Source organism: Mauremys mutica, chromosome 9 (assembly GCF_020497125.1).
Source record: "Mauremys mutica isolate MM-2020 ecotype Southern chromosome 9, ASM2049712v1, whole genome shotgun sequence".
NCBI lineage: Eukaryota > Metazoa > Chordata > Testudines > Geoemydidae > Mauremys > Mauremys mutica.
Window position 1 is genome coordinate 83,719,835 of NC_059080.1, and position 20,973 is coordinate 83,740,807.

At 39.7% G+C, this 20,973-nt stretch overlaps 1 protein-coding gene across 5 annotated transcripts in view; it reads right to left on the bottom strand.

The window, feature by feature from the left end:
- IFT80 (intraflagellar transport 80) overlaps positions 1-20,973 on the bottom strand; it is a 159,578-nt gene that overhangs the window by 90,769 nt on the left and 47,836 nt on the right. For 4 of the 5 annotated variants that reach the window (XM_045029617.1, XM_045029612.1, XM_045029615.1 and 1 more), the window contains exons 6-8: positions 5,643-5,752; positions 3,558-3,647; positions 178-315 (exon numbers count right to left, since the gene is read on the bottom strand). In XM_045029617.1, coding sequence (XP_044885552.1) covers positions 178-315; positions 3,558-3,647; positions 5,643-5,752 — 338 coding nt within the window. The remainder of the gene's footprint in view (positions 1-177; positions 316-3,557; positions 3,648-5,642; positions 5,753-20,973) is intronic. The other variant, XM_045029613.1, reaches the window with a different exon arrangement.

A 20,973-nucleotide genomic window follows, 5' to 3' on the forward strand; every position in this document is an offset into this window, starting at 1 on the left:
AACAGACTAAGGAGACAATCACTCAGCCAGAAGCACCCAGGGGAAAGATACTAAAAAGGCCAGGACTATTCTCTACAGATGAAAATATGTTTATACGTGTGTTCTCTGGAATATTTACTATATTTTTAATAAATTTGCACAACATTACATCTCTTCTTTGTCAGAGCTGTTACTTACCCCAGTTTTATCACATAGGCGCAAAGTATGAAAAGACCCCACAGCAAATAATTCTCCATCCGGAGCCCAGGCAACAGATGTTATAGGATAATCATGAGGCTGAGAGCTGTACAGTAGACGACCATAACTATCCCACACCTCAGAAAGAAAAAATAAATTATAGTCTGAATTTATTTTGGACATATTTTATTTTAGAGGCATCATTCTTCTTATTTTGGACTTCTTATTTTAGAGGCATCATTTCCTCAGCTGAAAATATTTTTAAGTTGTAGAAATATGTTTATTTTTTAAACAAATTGTGACATTAAAAAGATATCTAATGCATTTAACAGTTGGATTTGTGTGTGTGTGTGTGTGTGTGTGTGTGTGTGTGTGTTTTTATAGTATATGCACAATATAACAGCTGGGCCCAATCCTGCATACTTTGCATGCCCAAATCTCCCAATGAAGTCAAGTTTGGGCCCTTCTTTTGTGTATCCTCTCAAGATTTTATAGCAACAAATGCTCTGTAAAATCAAATTCTTATTTCTAAGTTATTCTAATGCATTCTGCTCCATCTACTTGGAAAACCAGCTCTCCACAAAAATAATTTTTACCTGAAGTTGGATTTGTTTTGCTAAAATATGGGAAATATTATATTGATGTCTGTATTGTGCACTATTAACTAGTGTTTCTTGGTGAATTACTGTATGTTTTTTCCTAGACCTGTATGTTTCCTAAATACTTTTGATCATTCTATTTCTATAGTAATATCAAATATAAAATCACATGCACATCAACTATCAACAGCCAGTCAGCAATCAAGCCAGGGGACAGTGAACAGAATCTTTATGGCTGTATATTCTCACGTCTCACAACCTACTGAGGCCCAAAGGCATTGAAGAAATTATTTATGCAGAAATGCTGTGGGATTCACTTCTGTAATGCAAAATAACTGTTACCTCAGTTTCATGATTCTTTATTTTTGTTGTAAACATTTTTCGTCAATACAAGCAAGGGAATGCCAAATTTGTGTGGAACATAGGTAATTTTGGGACTAAAATGAGTGATATCTTTTGAAATGGAAATATATACCTCTCACATATCCTTCATCTCATTTCCCAAGCTGTTAATGTGAGGTGTGAAGTAAGTGTAAGACTCTTACTGCTGAATCTTAAAACTATTAAAACTACAGTATTATTATTTTTCTTCATAAAAAAGTTGATAATCAGGTTCTCAGTGTAATTTGGAAATCCTCCAATGACACTGCCAGTAGAATGCCAGCAAGAACACTTTATGCATTAGTAACTTATAAGTTTATAAAAGTTGTCATATTGATGAGTTTTTTCTATTAAATAATCAAAGTACAAATTAAGTTTTTATTAAAACGTATTATCTAGTTAAATGATCTTAGACTGACATGAAAAAATGTGTTTTTGAAATGAGAGCAATTGCTACAAAAGTCCTTTTATTATTTTTCTTTTTTAAGTTTCTCTTTGCTCAGGCTGAGCTCTAATAGTTTGTGTAGGGCAGGAAAAGTAGGCGAGGTTATATGGGGTTGGCTAACATATTTTAGCCAAATGTTTTGGTTCTCCTTTCGCCCTTCTTTTTCTTTACAATTCACAGTCTTCTTAATGTATCTTATTCTTTCTTCTTCTCCGTTCTCATTTCATACCGATCAGTAAAATCTTCAAAGAATATTGTTAACTCTCACTTCAGTACAATGATAGTCACTTCTTTATAACTGTACTTCTATTTTCCCTCCTAAATATAGCAGATGAAATTTAAACTTTAACGTTTCTTACATTTTCCACCAATTTTTCATATCAAATGACATTTCAAACAAATGGTTCCTTAGAATGTGTTAACTATTTATGCTAAACAATTTGTTCCACCTTGCATTTAGCTGTGACACTCACAGTACTTTTCTCAGATCTGAAGAAGAGTTCTGTGTAGCTCAAAAGCTTGTCACTTTCACCAACAAAAGTTGGTCCCACCATGTCTCTTTAATTTCTTTATATAAAATTTGAGCTTTGTACATTTTTATTTTGCTGTACATTATGTTTATGAAAAAAATAAAACTAGAGTAATTACAATATACTGGCCCAATTCATACTCTCAAGAACCATATGGAGGGATCATCAACATGCAGATTTCCTCTTCCCCTGGATCTTCTACCATACCCTTCATCAGCTCACAGTTCCCCAGTTTCCAGACCCTGCAGTAGACTCACTACAGAACCCCCAGGTCTGTGCAGAGGGTAGAAGAGAACTTGGGGGAAGCTGGGAAGGTGTAAGTTGGCTGGGAACATGACTGCAATGGGGATAAAATGCACATCAGTCCCCGTCTTAGGAATTATAGCTGGAGGCCACATATTCCTCCTCCCCCAGGGACCTGGAACAAACCATTCCAGGGAGGATGTATTTCCTGGGAAAGTATCTCTACTGGAGCTATGCTGGCAGGAAACCTGAATGGTGAAGGGTTGGTAGCTTTTGAAGGCTTACAGAGTCAGAGCAACAGCAAGGGCAGAGGGTTTCTGTTAAGATGGCCCTTGGCCTCCTGTCGTTCCCAGGTATTTGCCAGGTCTGGGCAGATTATTTGCAGGTGGCAAACCTTGCCCTCCAACAGCATGATGAAGAGGGATCTCAGTGAGTTCCCTTATTCCACAGCGTGGATGATCTGGGCCATTATAACTAGTATATTAGCAGGGAGTCTATTCATAGTATGCAATGATCTGAGAGAAGATTTAAACAGAATGACTATATAATTCAAAAGATTTTTTTTTAAATCACAGCACATAAATGAGAGACTGTTAGAATTCAGATACCAACTAATTAAAGTAAGTTCACAATTAAGGGAGAAAACATAACATGCACCCTCTATTACTGACAAAGAACAGTGTGCCATCTATACAATTTTCCTAAGGATCCCATCTGTATTTAGGTAACAGGATAAACTGTGTTTCCCCTTTAATTGTAATTTCTTTACTTTTCCCAGTTCATATCTTAGTCTTATTATTCCTTCAGCAGCTAGGGCTTGTCTACCTGGTACAGAAATGCACACTAGAGGGGTGCAAAGTGTAGAGTGCTCTAAAGTGTTGTGCTCTAATTGCTCCATGTAAACCCTACTGTTGCAGTCTAAAAGGTACCTAGCAAACGCTGATGTAGTCCCATTTGAAATAGTACTATGTTAACATGTGCTAGGAATCTTTTCATTCAGTGTAGCTGCCATTTCCTGAAAACCTTCAAATTTCACGGACATTTTTCTATCTAATTGGATTTGAGTTTGAAAGGTCTTGGGAAGGTTGGAGAAAGTAGTGCCTAGTATTGTTACTAGGTTGCTGCTTTAAATATTTATTTAAATAATTTAATCCACTGTAATTAAAGTTAAACAATACACACCTTATATTTACAGTCTTCACCAGCAGACAGGATAAGGTCATTGACTGAGTTCCAATCAAGTTTTAAAATAACTCCATCATGGGCTTTCCACTGACAGGAAAAGAAATAAATTAAGTACACATTTAAATCTAGCAATTGCTTTTACTATTATTTTTAGTATTTATTGTTTTTTATTCTGGCAACATTTATAGGCCCCAGTCAGGATCAGGTTCCAGTTGTGCTTAGCACTGTACAAACACAGCAGATGTGGTCTCTTCCTGCAGAGACTTACAATTTAATTTAACAAAACACACAATAAGGGGGAGTGAGGACAAGGGTAATAATGAGGTTATGCACTTATATTATGTCTACGAGTCTCCACAATTTGAATGTTCCAAACTACAATAGGATTTTTTATTTATTTATTTTTAAAGCCTCTGCATCTTCCTTCTTTTTTATTAAAAAAATTGAAGTCTATTTTTGTTTATTTGAAATTTCTGGGTTTTTTATTTTAAGCCTCTGCTTGTTACTATTTAGGCCTCTCCCTAATTTTTTTCAACATCGGTTTATATCTGTCCTTTCATCTTTTTAAACATGGATCTATTTCTATTTCTTAAACTCCATTTAAACTCCAAAAAAGCCATTTATTTGTGTCCCCACTTCCCTTAAAATATCATTTTCCACTCATTTTTACTGTTTACTTCTATCAAGAAATAGCTTTATTGAGAATATTAACCTGACATGTTAATATATGAGGTAAACTCTACATAACTATTTATACCTTATAGATTCTTGAGCCCAAAGACTGGCCATATTACTGATATCTTACTAGTGAAACAGCTTTTAACATGCTCCTCACATAAAAGTTGTGCAAAGAAACTAGTGATTTACTCTGAGTATATTGATGCACCAGGACACCCCCAGCCCTGCCCAATGAGGCGGGCACCAGGGTCACTGGCAGCTGTCCCTGGTCGCACTCTTGTGTTCGTGCGGTGTGCATGCTCCCAGACAGGAGACGCAGACAGCTGCATGGCAGGGCTGGGAGCAGTACAGCTGTGCCAGAGCTGCTGCCAGCGTCGGGTGCTGACTCCTGGGAGCGGCAGCCCCACATTCTGCTCCTTTCACCACTGCAGTTCCTGGGAGAACCATGAGGTTCCACGGATATAAATTTGTATCTGCGCAGGGCTCTACCTATATATTAGCTCCACCACAAGACTGGATCTTATCTCTTCTGCATTTGAATCAAGCAGTTTCCTCCTCTACGCTGCCTAGGCCCAGAAGGAGAACAATAAATTCCCCTCCCTGATTTCAGTTTCGTCCCTGGCTCTGTGCACAGTTGCAGGGAGAGTCCTGATCAGTCTCAGGCTGGGTATGCTCACCGTAGACAGAATCTTTAGGGAATTTACCTATGAAGCTCTAGCAGGTCTTGAGTGAATATGTGCAAAGTGCTATTTTTCAAATGCTTATAACTCAGCCATATTTGGATGGATCGTCACAAAGACCATAAGGCATATATACCTGACACAAAGGCTACCGCCTTCCAAATTTCAATTCTCCTTTCCAAAGCAAGTGGGCACTGAAGAGTCTCAAAGAAAAGATTACCAAATTTTTTAATATGTGCAAAACAACATATTTTCCTTAGCCAGAAATGAAATTTTCCAAAATGTTGTAGTCCAAATGGTTAAGATTTGGCTAATATATAAGCAACTCAAAACAATCTTATAATGGAAAGTGGCAAGCAACCTTAATAACAGGCAGTGCTACCACCTATGATATTACAGTTAAAATAAAATTTGAATTTTGACTAAATAAAGGACATATATAAATGGCCCAAGCAAGGTATGGCTTGCTATGAAAGCTTCACAACACATCTTCACCAATACATTTCAGTCTTGGTTTGCAGCGCATCTATAATTCCAGGCCTCAATCCTGCAGATTTATACGCAAGCTTTACTTTAGGAACTGTGAGTAATCCCACTGACTTCCTTGCAGGATTGGAGCCCTAGTCTAATTGTGTGGTGGTTTAGTTGTATAACTTATATGAAACTTTATATTACTTGTAAAATATCACTGAAGCCTGATATATAAATTTTATATTAATGATACCTGTAAAACTTTAGCATTTGGTTGAAGAGGTTTAATAATCAGCTGCTTCCCTGATGTATAGAGAACCTTTTCTGAATCGGGGCCCCATGCTACTGAGTAAACTGGTGTTCCTGTAGAAAGATAGAAAAAATTGTATCTTATAAAGATTATTTGAAAAACACATACAGAAATTATTAAAGGCACTTAAAATGATTAATAAAACAAAATGTTGCTGAAACATTTGGAATGTTTATATACTGAAGAGATAAAACAGAGGTGTTTTAATACTGCTAGCAGAAATAATTTCAATATATTTACTAAATATCTTATTGATATTTAAGAACAACTGTAGTGCTAAACAGCACAATCTAACAAGGCAAATCTACCTGCTTCCATTGGTGATTCTACTGGGTGGCTACAGGAGTGAAGATGAATCCAGTAGGTTAACTCTTACAAGTCTTTAAAAGATGCAAGCAGGGACCTTACAAAAGAATGACACCTCTCCATCTTTTCTTTCCAGCCGGCAGCTCTTCAGAGAATTATCATCTCCGTGCTCCCATCAAGTGGGCTAATTGCTGCCATGGGAAGAGGTTATAGATGACTGCTACCTGGTTGGTGCAGGAGAGAGAAAACTGTCCCCCAGCTAAAAGGAGTGAGAGGAGACCATCCTCTGTCCTTCACACTAACTTAATTGCAGCTCTGGCCACGTTTAGTGGCTTCCATGATAGTGCACACCACTACAGAAGCAGTGATGCCATCAACATCTAAAGCAATTGTCTGGCCCCTGAGGAAGTGACAAATCCCACTGTATATAGAAATAAAAACGTAGATGGTGAAATTCTGGCAAGATTGTCATCTGATGCTTGTACATTGGCTTATGTGGAATGAATTATTGGTCTCATTTCAATTACAAGTATATAGGTGCCCATGTCACTTTTAGCTCTAAATGGCATCCTTGAAAGCAGCCTTATCAAAGGTCAAAGATTAAATGGGTATGAAAATTGAACTATTACACCTCTACCCTGATATAGCGCTGTCCTCGGGAGCCAAAAAATCTTGAAACTGCATTATATTGAACTTGCTTTGATCCGCCGGAGCATGCAGCCGCCCCCCGCTGCACTGCTTTACCGCGATATATCTGAATTTGTGTTATATCGGGTCGCGTTATATCGGGGTAGAGGTGTATTTTTAATCACATTTGTATACATACCACTTTATGTACAAATGCAGTCCCTGCACCTTATGGTTTACAGTCTGAATTTAAACATGACTTGACAACTACTGACAAATAATGAGGCTTCAGAAGGGAGGGCACAGGATACAATCATATTAGGTTGTTGCTTTGGTTATCCATGTGCCCATCTTGATGGTTCTGTGTTTTATAAAATGTTTTTGTTGGCTTATTTATTGACAAGCTACAGAAAGTTGTTATGGGTATGGTCCATATTGATCAGATCCAGAACACTGGTGGGGTGATGGTAGGAGAGCTTACACTGCCACTGTCCAAGCTATATACACTGTATATTCTGTGGAAATGTGTGGAAGTTTCAATCTTCAGGTTTATGAGTCTGGTGTCTTTCACCAGTGGTGAATTCATTTAATTTTAAAAAAATAACCCTGATGCAGTGCCATATAGGTTGTTAAATATTATAAAATCAAGACATATGTCCTTGCAAGGTCAATGATTAACATAATTCATTTAAAGTGAAACCCTGGTTCCACTGACTTCAATGGACATCTTGTCATTGATTTCAATCTGGAGTTGAACCACAGACCTAGTCATGAAAAGCTTTGTATTCCATTATTACTAATATCTTGGTGCAGCTGCATTATTCTTTATCTAGTGTTTAAACATATATTGAGGCTGCAATCAGCTATAATGCATTGAACTACAACTCTGTTCTGATCAGACTTACCAACTGTGAAAATAAAAGAACACTGTACCTGCCTTTGAAAGCTGCATTAGTGAACAGAGGGTCAGGAAACTCAGAAAAGACCATTTCTGACAGACTCATTATTTCACTATTGATTTTCCCCCCTAAAATTTGAAGGAAGTTCCATTATTCTACTTCTTCATGTTTCTGACACAGAATCTGAGAGATTCACATTTACATCAGGATTGTACCTGAATTTCAATTTACAGCTAAGTATCAAATCATCAGACAAAATGAGGTAAAATGTGAGCAGATCAAGACAACATGCTTGTTAAAACATAAGTTACCTATTCATACTAGCACTCCCACCATTTCTACCCTGGGTGATAGTGCAAAACTGTGAAAGTGAAAAAAGATGTTAGCATACTTATAGGGTAACATTTTCAAAAGCACTTAAGTGACTTAAGAGCTAAAGTCCCATTTGCAAAAATGACTTAGGCACTGAGTGAGTTAGAGTGTTAAGTTGCTTTTGAAAATTTTACCCATATCATCTGGGGTCCTCTTTCATATCTTAGCATCAAGCAGCCTTCAGATTTTTTCTTCTCTACAAGGAAATGCTTTTACCCCTGCATTTGCCTGCTCCATTTCTGCTGCCCTTCCTCAGTGTCTGAACAGAGATGTTGTCCAAGAAATCCCTCTCCTGTGCTGCCAGTTGGCCAGAACTGACACAAGTCTTCTAGTAAAGCTGTGGAGTGGCATCAGAAAGACCCATAACTTGGAGAAATGTACCTAAAATGACATTTTTATGTTTAGCGAACAGGAAAGAAATGAAGAGGCAAAGAAGTTAGTCGAGTGTGCTACAAATCACTTTGTGGTTTGCAGACTGAATTCCTTAATGACATTCTCATTAAAAGTTCTTGCTACCAAATGCTGTTCTGCCTTCAGAACTGTCTGCATTAATAATGAGTGACTCCACTTGCAAGTTATTCACATGAAATATTGTTCTCATGTCACTGTCACATACAGCGGTCCCATGCTAGGGGGGAGGGAGAGAGAGAGAGAGAGAGAGAGTACGCGCAGCTCGCCACAAAAATAATAGAGCAGCCCCATTTAGTGCATTGCTAAGAATCATAGGATAACCACCAGTAATCCATCACAGCACATGGGCTATTACACTACCACTGTAGATGAAGTAACATGGGTCTGGAGGGGTAGGCTTTGCAGTTGAGACGCTCAACCCGTGCTAAGCTAGCCCAGGATAACTGCAATAAAGATTTACCCCAGAGTACAACTGCATTTTACATTGCAAGAAATGTCAGGCAAAATGTATCTTAGTACTGCTTAAAATACCAGGTACATCAATCTGTTGCACCGTGATTTCAGTGGAAGGCAAGAATGTGAATGGAACACTGTAGGAGCACAGATGCTAGAATGGATGACATGCAAGAAAACGGCTAAAAATCATGAGCAATTGACAGAGTTGAGCAGCCCTAACTATAGGTATCACTACTAACTCTGCCAAAAATAACAAGAATGTTCTATCTTTCCACCATAAGAATTGACTCACATTTTTAAACATCATGTCTCAATCTGCTCACATTTTACCTCATTTTATCTGTTTGATACTTAGCTGTAAATTGAAATTCAGGTACAATCCTGAGGTAAAAGTGAATCTCTCAGATTCTGGGTCAGAAACATGAAGTGAAATAATGCAACTTCCTTCATAAGAGGTTTGTGTTTTTTTTGGTTCTGTTTTGTTTCTGAGTGTTTGGGGGGAGAGTACAGTGATCAAGGGCAATAACAAGTGAATGAAATGGGTAAAACATTTAAGCAATGATAAATCTACCACCTTTTAATAAGATGACAGAAGATGACACAAAGATGATCGCAGATGATACAAATTTATTCAAGATAGTTAAGTCCAAAGCTGAGTACAGAGTTACAGGGGATCTCACAAAATTAGGTTACTGGGCAGATGAAATTGCCAGATGAAATTCAACATTGATAAGTGCAAAGTAATGCACACTGGAAAATATAATCCCAACTACACATATATAATGGGTTTCTACTAAAAAAACAAAAAAAGATATTGGCGTCACCAGTGTGCAGCAGCAATCAAAAAGGCAAATGGAATATTAGGAACTATTAGGAAAGGGACAGAAAATAAGACAGAAAATATCATAGTGCCACTATATAAATCCATGGTGCACCCACATTTTCAATACTGTGTCCAGTTCTGGTTGCCCCATCTCAAAAAGTGTATAGTGAAACTGCCAAAGATTCAGAGAAAAGCAACAAAGATGATCAAAGGTATCGAACAGCTTCCATAAAAGGAGAGACTAAAAAGATTATGGCTGTCACTTAGAAAAGAGACGACACCAGGGGTGGGGGAGAGATATCATGAGAGGTTTATAAAATCATGAATATTGCGGGGGGGAGCGTTATTTACCCTTTCTCATAATACAAAAACCAGGGGTCACTGGATGAAATTAATAGGCAGTAGGGTTTAAAACAAACAATAAGTACCTTTTCCACACAACACACAATTAACCTATGGAACTCACTTCCATGGGATGTTGTGATGGACAAATGTATAATTGGGCTCAAAAAATAACTAAATAAGCTTAAGGAAGATAGGGCCATCAATGGCTATTAGCCAAGATGGTCAGGAATATAACCCCATACTCAGGGCAACCCTAAACCTCTGACTGTCAGAAGCCAGGAGGGGGAGACAGGGATGGGATCACTCCAACTCCAACTCTCCCTTAAGCTCTAGTACCGGCCATTTTTGGAGTCAGGATACTGGACTAGGTGGACCACTGGTCCAAACCATTATGGCTGTTCTTATGATAAACTAAAAGAAAATTTAACACAATGAACATAATATAATTACTTAATGTTTTAACTAGTATAAGATCCTAACAAATTCCCAATCAAGTCTGTGGGAACAGAGTAAGCTTTCAGTCAATTTAGAATAATCTATTGGAGCCTGATCCTGTAAAGTGGATGCTGAAGAGATGCCATGCCTTGCAGTATCTTGCCCTAGATCAAACATAAACTGAAAGCAGAAGTAAAAGAAAGGTAAGATAGTCATTCACTGGCGCCCAGTTCTACCCTCAGACGTATATGCAACTCTCAGCAAAGTCAATGGAAGTTGGACATGGAGTATACCTCAGAGCAGAATTTGGCTCTTGCGTTGCAAGTTTTACAACACTGAAAGTTATTTGACTTGAAAATGTACAAACAATGACTTGAAAAAGTGACATCTGGCATTTTTGCATGATATCAATTGAGAAATAGGTAACGGCATATATTGCAAAATAATTTATAAAAATAGATGTCAAAAGGATTGGAGGCTTATCTTACTTTTTGCACTGTACATGTGAAAAAAACATTATATTTGAGCTATGAACTTCCTTAAAACAACAGAAATACATTTTTTTGCCTCCACTCCTGTGGTTAAAAATGCCTTCGACAGGTTGAAAGGATTTAGATAATTTGTTTTAGAGAGAGATAAGGGTCTGACATTTAACCCAAACCCAGGTGCATGTGGTTTCTTAAAAAATGTCAAAAGGTCACATGATCTCAATGTACAAAGTCTGAAAAACAAAACTTAGTTGGGTGTCTTAACTGAAATAGACTACAAATGCAAGAAATTCCAAATACAAAATCAGCAACATTTTATAGTCATTAGAAAGGGAAATATTTTAAGAAATAGATATAAAAATAAATATTTTGCAGCTTGTCACACTAGCACTTCTAAACTATATTGCTTTAAAGTAAGTTTAAAAATATCTGAAAGGCTGTATCAGAGTTCAAAGCTTAGTTTACCAAGCCAAGCTCAAAAGTAGGTCTGCCTGTATGGCCCCAATTCAGTAAAGTACTTCAGCATGTGAGTAGCCTGACTTCACTAAGCCTGCCTCCTTGGGTTAACCTAGGCATGTGGTTAAATACTTTGCTGAACCAGGACCTTTAAGAGTTTAACAGTGAAAATCAGCCAATCTGTATATGTAAAAGAATGCACTAGAACATATGTTAAAACATTTCATTACTGTTGTTATGTATTAAACTTTTGTCTTCTTTTTATGTGTGATAACTTGCATGAAAATAATGGCAATACATGGCTCTGTCATTAAGTTACACCATGTTTGTATACACCTCCTTTCTAGAGTGTGGTTAATCTGTGGAAACATGCCAATTCCAGGAGGGGTGGGAGAAATTCTTATGTTAGAACAGGGATGAAGAACATCAAAAGTGAAAAAGGATATAGGTAACAAGAGTTGGTTATTTGCATTCTCTTCTCTGAAACACTGAAAGAGACTGATGTGTAACACAAAGCTATCTGTAATCAGACCTTATGGGGTTCTGCTCTCCAACTACACTTTAAAAATGTATGAAACTCCTAGGCAATAATATAATAATTTTGGTATTTCCTTGAGGAAAAAAATACAAAATATATTTTAATTTTTTTCTCATCTAAGTGGTCCAGCTTCACATTCAAGCTGAATTCACATTTAGGAGCTAATCTCCAACTCCAGCAGTCTCTCTCATCTCCCCCACCTCCATCCAAACAAAGAATAGCGCTTCTGCCTTTGAGGGCAGTTCCTAGGCCCTTTTGTTCCCACACCGATTGGCTCCTCCTCCTTGCCAGCCACTGAGGATTCAGAGAAGGGGATAGTAGCTATCACAGATCAGCCACTCCAGAACTGTTATCTCCCACCCTGTGGCAAAAATGATACTTTTTTTTACGTCATGGGCTGAAGTCAGAAAATAAGTGAGCCTAGGGGGAAAGGGAGAAACTGGTAAAAATATTTTACTATTTTTCCCCAAGAAAATAACCATAAATTATAGTGTAGTTGGGATTAAAACTAGCCTAACCTCACTTTAAACAACATAATTATTTTATGGCTGTAACTCACTAATACCCAGAACTTGGTCCGACAGAGTTTGAGTTTTTTGACTTTCTGGGCAAGGCTCACCTGTTTTCCCTGACTTTGAGAAAGGAGAAGGTGAGGGAAGTTACAAGAAAGCTTTGGGGGGGGTCAGCATCTGTTCATTCTTGTTAATAGAGTGAAGGGTAGAAAAGTCCATAATCTGTCACTGGTTTATTTGTAAATTTTATTACTGATATACATGTATCCAGGATGCCCTAATGGTGCATTTTTATATTTCCAATAACAAAAACAATAGATCAATATTTTATGATCAATAATACATTGGAGGAACTGCGGGAGAAGAAATAAAATCAATTTTTAATACCAAGGCCACTCAATAAACTCTTCTCTTTGTGGTCAAACTGCAATTAAATTTGGGGTAACACTCTAAAAAATTCAGTATTTTTATATTGGGGAAAATATTTTTCTTTTAGACTGTCATCTTATTCAGAAACAAATGAACTGTTTTTCTCAAATTTAATTTTAAAAAGTTTGCCTTAAGGAAGTGAGTAACCATGAAACATTTCAGTTTAAAAAAGAAAGAGAAGTTACCCTTTGTAACTGGAGTTCTTCAAGATGTGTGGTCCCTCTCTGTATTCCACAGGAGGTATGCATGCGTTCCATGCATCTAAGACCAGATAATTCTAGCAAGCAATGTCCATTGATCTGCACCTGCGCCCTTCCTCTCCTCATATTCTGTGCTGAAGGTATAAGAGGTTGGGCAGACTGAAGCCTCTCTCGTTCTTCCTCTTACCACGAATCAGAGATTATTTGAAGCAGAAGGGAAGGATGGCAGGTAATGGACTACAGCTAGGGACCACATATCTCAAGGAACTCCAGATATCAAGGATGAGTAACTTTCCTTTCTTCTTCAAGTTCTGGTCCCTATGTGTATTCCACTGCAGGTGACTGGCAAGCACTACTTAAAGAGAATGAGGGGGTGTAAGGATGCAGGTGGTATGGCTGCTTGCAGAACTGCCATCCAAAAGGATGAATTAGTGGAGGAGGCTTGGACCAAGGCATAGTGTCTCATGACTGTGTAGATGGAACTCCACATTGCTGTCTTGCAAATATCAAGCAGAGATACTTCTTGAAGCCACTGAGGATGCATACCCCATGTGGGGGAGGAAGGTGTTCCAGTTAATAACGAAGTAGGATACAGTCAGAGATCCACTTGGAGATCTTCGGGGAGGAAAGAGTTTGTCCTCGAGCTTGTTCCACTACGACACCAAAGAGCCTAGATGAGTTTTTGATCTGTTTTGTTCTCTGTAGGAAAAATGCCAACGCTCATCTCAAATAGAGAGAGAATGAAGTCTCTTCTCGATGCTGGAGGTGGGGGGATTGAGGAAGAACACAGGTAAAGTGGATAGTCTGGTTTGTTTGGAATTTCTAAATTACTGTAGAGGTGAAATATTGTGTGTGTGGATGGGGTTACTATTAGGGCCCCCAGTTCACCTACCCATCTGGCTAAGATGAAGGCAATGAGGAAGGTAACCTTCATAGACAAGTGTAGCACTGAACAAGTGGCCAGGGGTTCAAAAGGTGGCTTGCTAAGTGTTGAAAGTACTGAATGAAGATCCCATTGAGGGGCAGGTCTTATTACCAGTGGAAAAGTTCAAAGAAAGCCATTTAAGAAGCTGGAGATGACTCAGTGAGTGTGATCAAATGCACCCCTGTATTCACATTGTACATACTAGCATAAGACTCTTTTTACAAAAAATGCCTTGTGAGGTATCATTTGAAAACTAATAATTCACTGGTCAATAATATCATGGTGAAATGTATGTATCAGCATTATATGTAAAGTTATAAATTCCCTCTGTATGTTAGTAGCACATATTCAAACCCATGCAGCCCTAACTAAGCAGAAGTGGTTAAACAGGTCTTTCCTAAACAAAAGAAACTTCAATTTACATATAAAAAGTAAACAGGTTCCTTGAGACAGCAAGGAGACAAGGCAAATCTGCATTTCAGCATACACAGGGGAAAAGAAAGAACACAAGACCACCATCACTTCCAGACTCCATGTCACCTTTCTGATGGTTTGAATAAACTTTGCTTTGAGGAGTAATCATAAAAAAAAAACATTTCAAAGGGTGAGTGGGCTATAAAGGTGAGGGGCAAAATACCCCAAGTTCTCTCTCTCCCTATTGCTCCCTATCGCTCTTTCACCTAAGAAGACAAAGGAAGCAGCCTTTTGAGAGGGATCCTGACATGAAAATTTGGTTGCTGGGAACCTGTGGTAAGGATTTTACCTTCAACCAAGTCTAGTTTGTTAAGTATTAGCTACTAGAAAGCATTTAATCTTTATTTCTCTTGTAACCATTTCTGACTTTAATACCTTATACTCAAAATCTCTCTCTTTGTAGTTAAATACATTTGTTTTATTTTTTAATAAAAACGAATCCAGTGTTGTGTTTAAACTGAATTGTGTTTGGTAACTCCAATTAAAGTAGCAAACTGTTGTATATTGACCCCTTATAAGGCTATGGACCTATAATACCTGAGCTCTCCAGGAGAGGGTTGAACAGTGCAGAACATACATTTTGAGGAAAATTCAGGATTGGGAGTGTGTTGGAATCTCCCTGCAAGTAGTAACCAAGGGTTCTGGAAGCTGGAGTGTGGCTGGTGTGTAGCTCACAGGTTGCTAGGGTAAGAGTTGGACCAGGACTGCAGTTATACATAGACACTCAGGGTGTAACCTGCATTCTATTAGGCTGTTGGTGAGCAGCCCAGGTTGGGACCTGTAACAGCAAAACATTGTGAAGGGTTATGGGGCAGGCAGTGACACAACCTCTCACTGGTCTGGACTGCACCCTGGAATGTGACAGTGAGTAAAGAGAGTAGCCATCCGTTGGAGGGTGTCATGTGCTGACTGCCACCAGGTGAATCTATACTGAGCTAAGGGAAAGATCCTGTCATCTTGAGGGTAAAGAGGTAATCCAAAATATCAGTAATACCCATTGTCTCAGGAGACAAATGGTGCTGCTAGGCCCAGATAGAGAAACACTTACACTTGGCAAGATTACCAGAAAATGTTAAGTCCTTTCTGCTGTTAATCAGAATGGGATACGCTTTCAGAACAGGAACATTCTAGGTCCATTCAAATACCAAGCTGTGAGATGAAGAGCTTCAAGATTGGGATGTCTGACCCTGAGGTTCTTTTGAGTCATAGGTTCAGGAAGGGATGAATGCTGGTGAGTGATTGGGTTGACAGATGTAGGTGACCCAAGAACCAGAAATGCCTGGGCCATTTGGGCGTGATGAGCTCTGTTCTGATGAATCTTCTGCAGTAGTCGAGAAAGTAGTGGGATAGAAGGAAAGGCACAGTTCAGATAGTCTGTCCAAGGAAATGTGATACTTCTGAGTCTGAGCCCGCCTAAGCCTCTGAACCCAAGCCTGCTTAAGCTTGATGGGTCATCCCTGAGCCAGAGCATGATGAGTCATCAGAGACTATTACCTACAGGTCTTGTGATATGACCTAGTTCATTTCACCAGGGTTCAGCCAATCCACAGGTGATCCCAAGGTAGGTACATAAGCACCTAAAGAAAGCACTCTCTCCTGTCCGCTCAGCATCACTCAAGTCAAGAACACTCCCATTGCCAGTAGTTTCAACAGACTGCCCTTGCCCCTACTCCTGCCAGCACTTGCTTCAGCTTCTGCTCTAGTGTTTGCCATTTCCATGCCATCCAGCCCCTACTCCAGCCTGCATCTTCTCCTGCCTCAGCTGGCCAGTCAGCAACTCTGACAGGGAGTAAGACAGCATTGCCTCTGGGGAACTGGCCCTGCATTCCCTGGAATAGTATGTGCTGCACTTCCTGTTTGTCTGGGAGGCAGACAGGTCACAGGTAGGGTGTCCCCACTGAGATGCTGTTCACCACTGAGCTGTGCAAATCCCACTCATGATCAGTGGCAAAATGCCTGCTGAGACTGGCTGCCAATGAATTCTGGGTTCCTGGAGTCCATTGCCAATAGGGTGATGTGGTGCTTGATATACCAGTTGCATAAATGGGGGAATGGATCTTCCTCCAACCTGTTTATGTAGAATATGCTTGTCATATTGCCTGACATTATGAGAATGTGGTGAGACTGGATTAATAGTAAGAATGCCCTGCATGATTCTTGGAGTGTTCTGAGCTCCAGAGGTTTATTGTATCCTGATTTCCCAGGGTGCGCAAGTGTCCAGTGCTGTTAGACTGTCCATGTAAGCCCCACAACCTACCAATGAGGCATCTGCAATTATTATTCTGTCGGGTCTGGGGCATAGGAAAGGAACATGCACACACGCTTGTGCAAGATCTTTCCACCAAGTCAGAGAGATCCTTGCCTTGGTGCAGATTATCACTACAATATTCATGCTGTTTGCGCTCAATGTATATTCTGTTCAAAGCCAAGCATGCAAGCATCAGAAGTGGAGTCTGGTGAACAGTGTTACGTAAATACATAATACCATGTGACCCATGAGAATAAGGCAAATCTGGACCAATGCCTGACAGTTGTGCATAACCTGATCTATCAGGATGCCCATGGCTGGAATCTGTCCACAGTAAGATATGCCCTTGCTTTGATTGAGTCTAACATCACTTTTATTAGATCTATAGTCTGGGTTGGAGTCAGAGTAGACGTTTCCATGTTCACAGAGATTCCCAGGGATGCCTGTAGATGGAGTAGCAATGGAATACTTGTTATGACTTCTGGACATATCTTGCCTGTGAGAAGCCAGTCATCTAGATATTTGAATATTGATGAGAAAGTATGAGTCTTTCATATTGAGAGCTGTGAACTACATGTCTTTTTCTAGGAATGGTATTATCGATGATCATGTAGAATTTTAACTTGCAATTAGAGACACTGAGTTACCACAGGCCAAGAATGGGTCTCCATTCTCCTGTTGTTTTGGGGACTAGAAAATATTTGAAATAAATCCTTTTACTTAAGGCTGAAGCAGTACCCACTCTGTTGCTCCTTATTGGAGGAGGGATTCTAACTCCTGAAGGAGGAATTCCTCGTAAGACTAGTCCCTGAAGAGGCATGGGGAAAGAGGTTTTGTAGGAGATGGGGAGAGAAACTCTATGACATAGCTGGAATGGATTATATTCAGCACCCATATGCCTGTTTTTGTTCTCCAGTTGTGGGAAATTTGTGCTAAATGTTCTCCAAATCAGACCTTGGAACCAGGTGGAGACAGCATCAACATTGGTTCACAGCTCACAAGCATCCGGGGGGTGGCGAGGGGAAGATGGATAGCTGCAGTACAGGTGAATGGGGAAAGCTATCTCAATTTTTGCACCTTCTGCCATTTGTGAGGTGGCTTGTAAGACTGCAGGTGGTAGAAGAGCCGTGGTAAAGACCTCATCTTGTAAGAGTGCTCATGATTCTTCCTCTTCAGGGTTGGGAGTGGAGGGTTGCTGTGGAGTGTTTTACTGAATGCAAAGACTCCTCTTTCTTCTGGTTGAAAAGATTAACTTTATCAAAGGGCAAGTCCTGCATGGTGTTCTGTACTTACTTTGTGAACACCAAAGAGTGTAGCCACGTTTCCCAGTGTATGCCTATAGCAGTTGTCATGGATCTTGATGCAGTATCGGCAGTGTCAACTGCTGCTTGTAACAAGTTCTTCCCACGAATATGTCCTTGTCAATAAGGGCTTGAAATTGAACCCTATCCTCCTAGGTAACTTGCCTTTATAGTCCAGGAACGTAGAATAATAAAAACTCATATTTTGCCAGCTCTGCTTGATAGTTGGAAATTCTAAAATAAGGGCTGGTAGAATTAAACACCTTTCTTCTCATACGATCTAAACATTTGGCTCTAAGTCCCAGGCCAGGGGAACTGGAGGATTCACCGGGGTGGGAATTATAACTAACCACTATCTAAACTTATTACACTATTAACAATATCAACTAATTGTATGAAAACATGGAAATATCTATAGGAAAAAAGTCAAATAGAGGGTCAGTTCCAGACACTGGAGTCCAACTCATGCCATGGAATTGTATGAAAGAACTGGAGAGGCATCAGTCCACATTGCCCCTTTTGCCCTTGGCATAAAACACAAGGAGAGCAAGGGCGCATGCGTGGACCAACAGACACTACTTGCTAGAATTCTCTGATCTCAGGCACATGGAGCACTTGTGTACTCCCAGAGGAATACACACAGAGACCAGCATTCAAAAAAGAACAGTTACTTACCCTATAGTAACAGAGGTTCTTTAAGATATGTTGCCTAAAGATTCCACTGTCAGTGCAGATGCACCCCACGTACATAGATTGGATTGGATTTTTTTGAATAGCAGTGTCTGCTGTGGCTGTGCTTGCACTCTGTACACCCTCTCACTTCCCATAGCAGGAAGTATAATGGGCAGGGTAGCAGCAAACCGCGCTCACTTCCTTCACTAGTAAGAATCCCAGGAGCAGGAATCTAATCACCATGGACAGAGGGTGGGATTGAGTTGTGTTGTCAAAACACATTCTCAAAGAGCTACAGTTATTAGGATCAGCAACAGTTCTTTCTTCTTCAAGTGACTGTCCACAGAGATTCTACTCATGGTGACTGACAAGCAGTTATCCCAGTGTCAGAAGGTGAATGTGTTGAGGTCTACTTGAAGAGTGACTCCAGGACTGCCCTATCAAAGTTCACATCCAACCTGAAAGCCTGCACCAGGGAATAATGGAATCTCTGAACCAAACTCCACATTGCTGCTCTGTATATTTCTGATTGGGGACATTCACCAGACAGGCCATGGAGACTTCCAGGGTAGAGGTGGAGTGAGCCCTACCTTGCCCGGTGTGTGTGTGTGTGTGTGTGTGTGTGTGTGTGTGTGTGTGTGTGTGTGTGTGTGTGTGTGTGTGTGTGTGTGTGTGTGTGTGTGTCTCTTTCCTGGGGTATAATAAAAGCCTTAATACACTGAGAGGACCATTTAGATATTCTCTCGGACAGTGGTTTTCAAAGCCCTGTCATACAGCAAGCCTCAGAGTGTGATCCCTCCCTTTATAAATTTAAAGTGGTGGGGGACTTAATTTAATGGGAGCTTGGGGCTTTCAGTTTGAGAACCCCTACTCTAGGAAGATACTGGTTAACCGTAACCCTTTCAGCAAATGCCACAAAGCATCTACGTTTGTATCTGAATGGTTTGGTTCTGTCCAAATAAAAAGATAATGTTCTCGCAACATTCAACATGTGGTGTTTTTCACTCAGAGCAGGATGTGGTTTCAGGAAGAAAACTGGGAGGTGAATAGACTAATTGATGTGAAATCTGAGACCACTTTAGGCAGAACCTTCAGGTGAGGCCTGGATTCTGTCTTTGTGGACGAGTGTATATGGTGGGTCTGCCCTGAAAGTCTGAATCTCTCCTGTCCATCTAGCAGACACGATAGCCACCAGGAAGGCAGTTTTCATTGGAAGGTGGTAGAAACAGCACGCAGCCACAGGCTCAAATGGGGAACCCATCAGTCCTGTCAGTACCAAGGTGTGGTCCCATAATAGATGGATCTCTGGAATGAATGGAAACATATTAATGAGCCCTTTTAGAAATCGCACCACCATTGGGTGCGAGAAAACAATGTATCCCCGAACAGGGGGTAACCAGTAGATACTGTTGCTAGATGCAGCCAAATCAAAATAAGAATCTAATTTTGTGGGGGCAGGAAGGACAGCTCAGTGGTTTGAGCATTGGCCTGCTAAACCCAGGGTTGTGAGTTCAGTCCTTGAGGGGGCCACTTAGGGATCTGGGGCAAAAATTGGTCCTGCTAGTGAAGGCAGGGGGCTGGACTCAATGACCTTTCAAGGGCCCTTCCAGCTCTAGGAGATAGGTATATCTCCAATTATTATTTTTATTTTATTTTTTAAAGGGAGTAAATATTCTAACATAGCATGTTACTGGTGAAAGTTAATGTTACATTGCCAGAAGAGACTCTCTTCAATTTGATCTATGAGGTAACCTGGTTCAGGGTTTCCTGCTGTGAATGAGAATGTCCTGCTTGAAGCTGAGCAGCTTCCCTCTCTAGGAGTCATCCCGCCAACATCCCAGGTGTTCAGGTGCAGGGACATCATGTCCAGAGAAGGGATGTGCCCATTGTTTTGTGAGATCAAGTCTGACAAGACTGGTTAGGTGACAGACCATTCAATGGAAAGGTTCACTAGCTCAGAGAACAAAAACTGCTTGGCCTATGCTGGAGACAGGGTGAATAAAAAAACCCACTGATTTAAAAAACATAATTTTTAAAATGTTAATTAAATACAGATTTTTTTGTTAGTTTGTGTTACAAATAAACTAATTTAAAATTACATTTGAAATTGAAAATCTATGTTGAGGCCTAAATTTATTATAATCTATTAAAATAATCTAAATTAAATACACAAAATAATATGTAGCAGTACACGTTTCCTGCCAAATTTTCCAGAAAGTCAAACCACTGAACTGATGGAAGTCTCTGGCTAAAGACCTGGAATCAGAATTGGTTGAAGTGCTAAACATTATCAAAATGTTTTGAGTTTAAAACTAAGGATGTATTATCTGGAGTTAGTGAATTGAACTGGTTGTTGC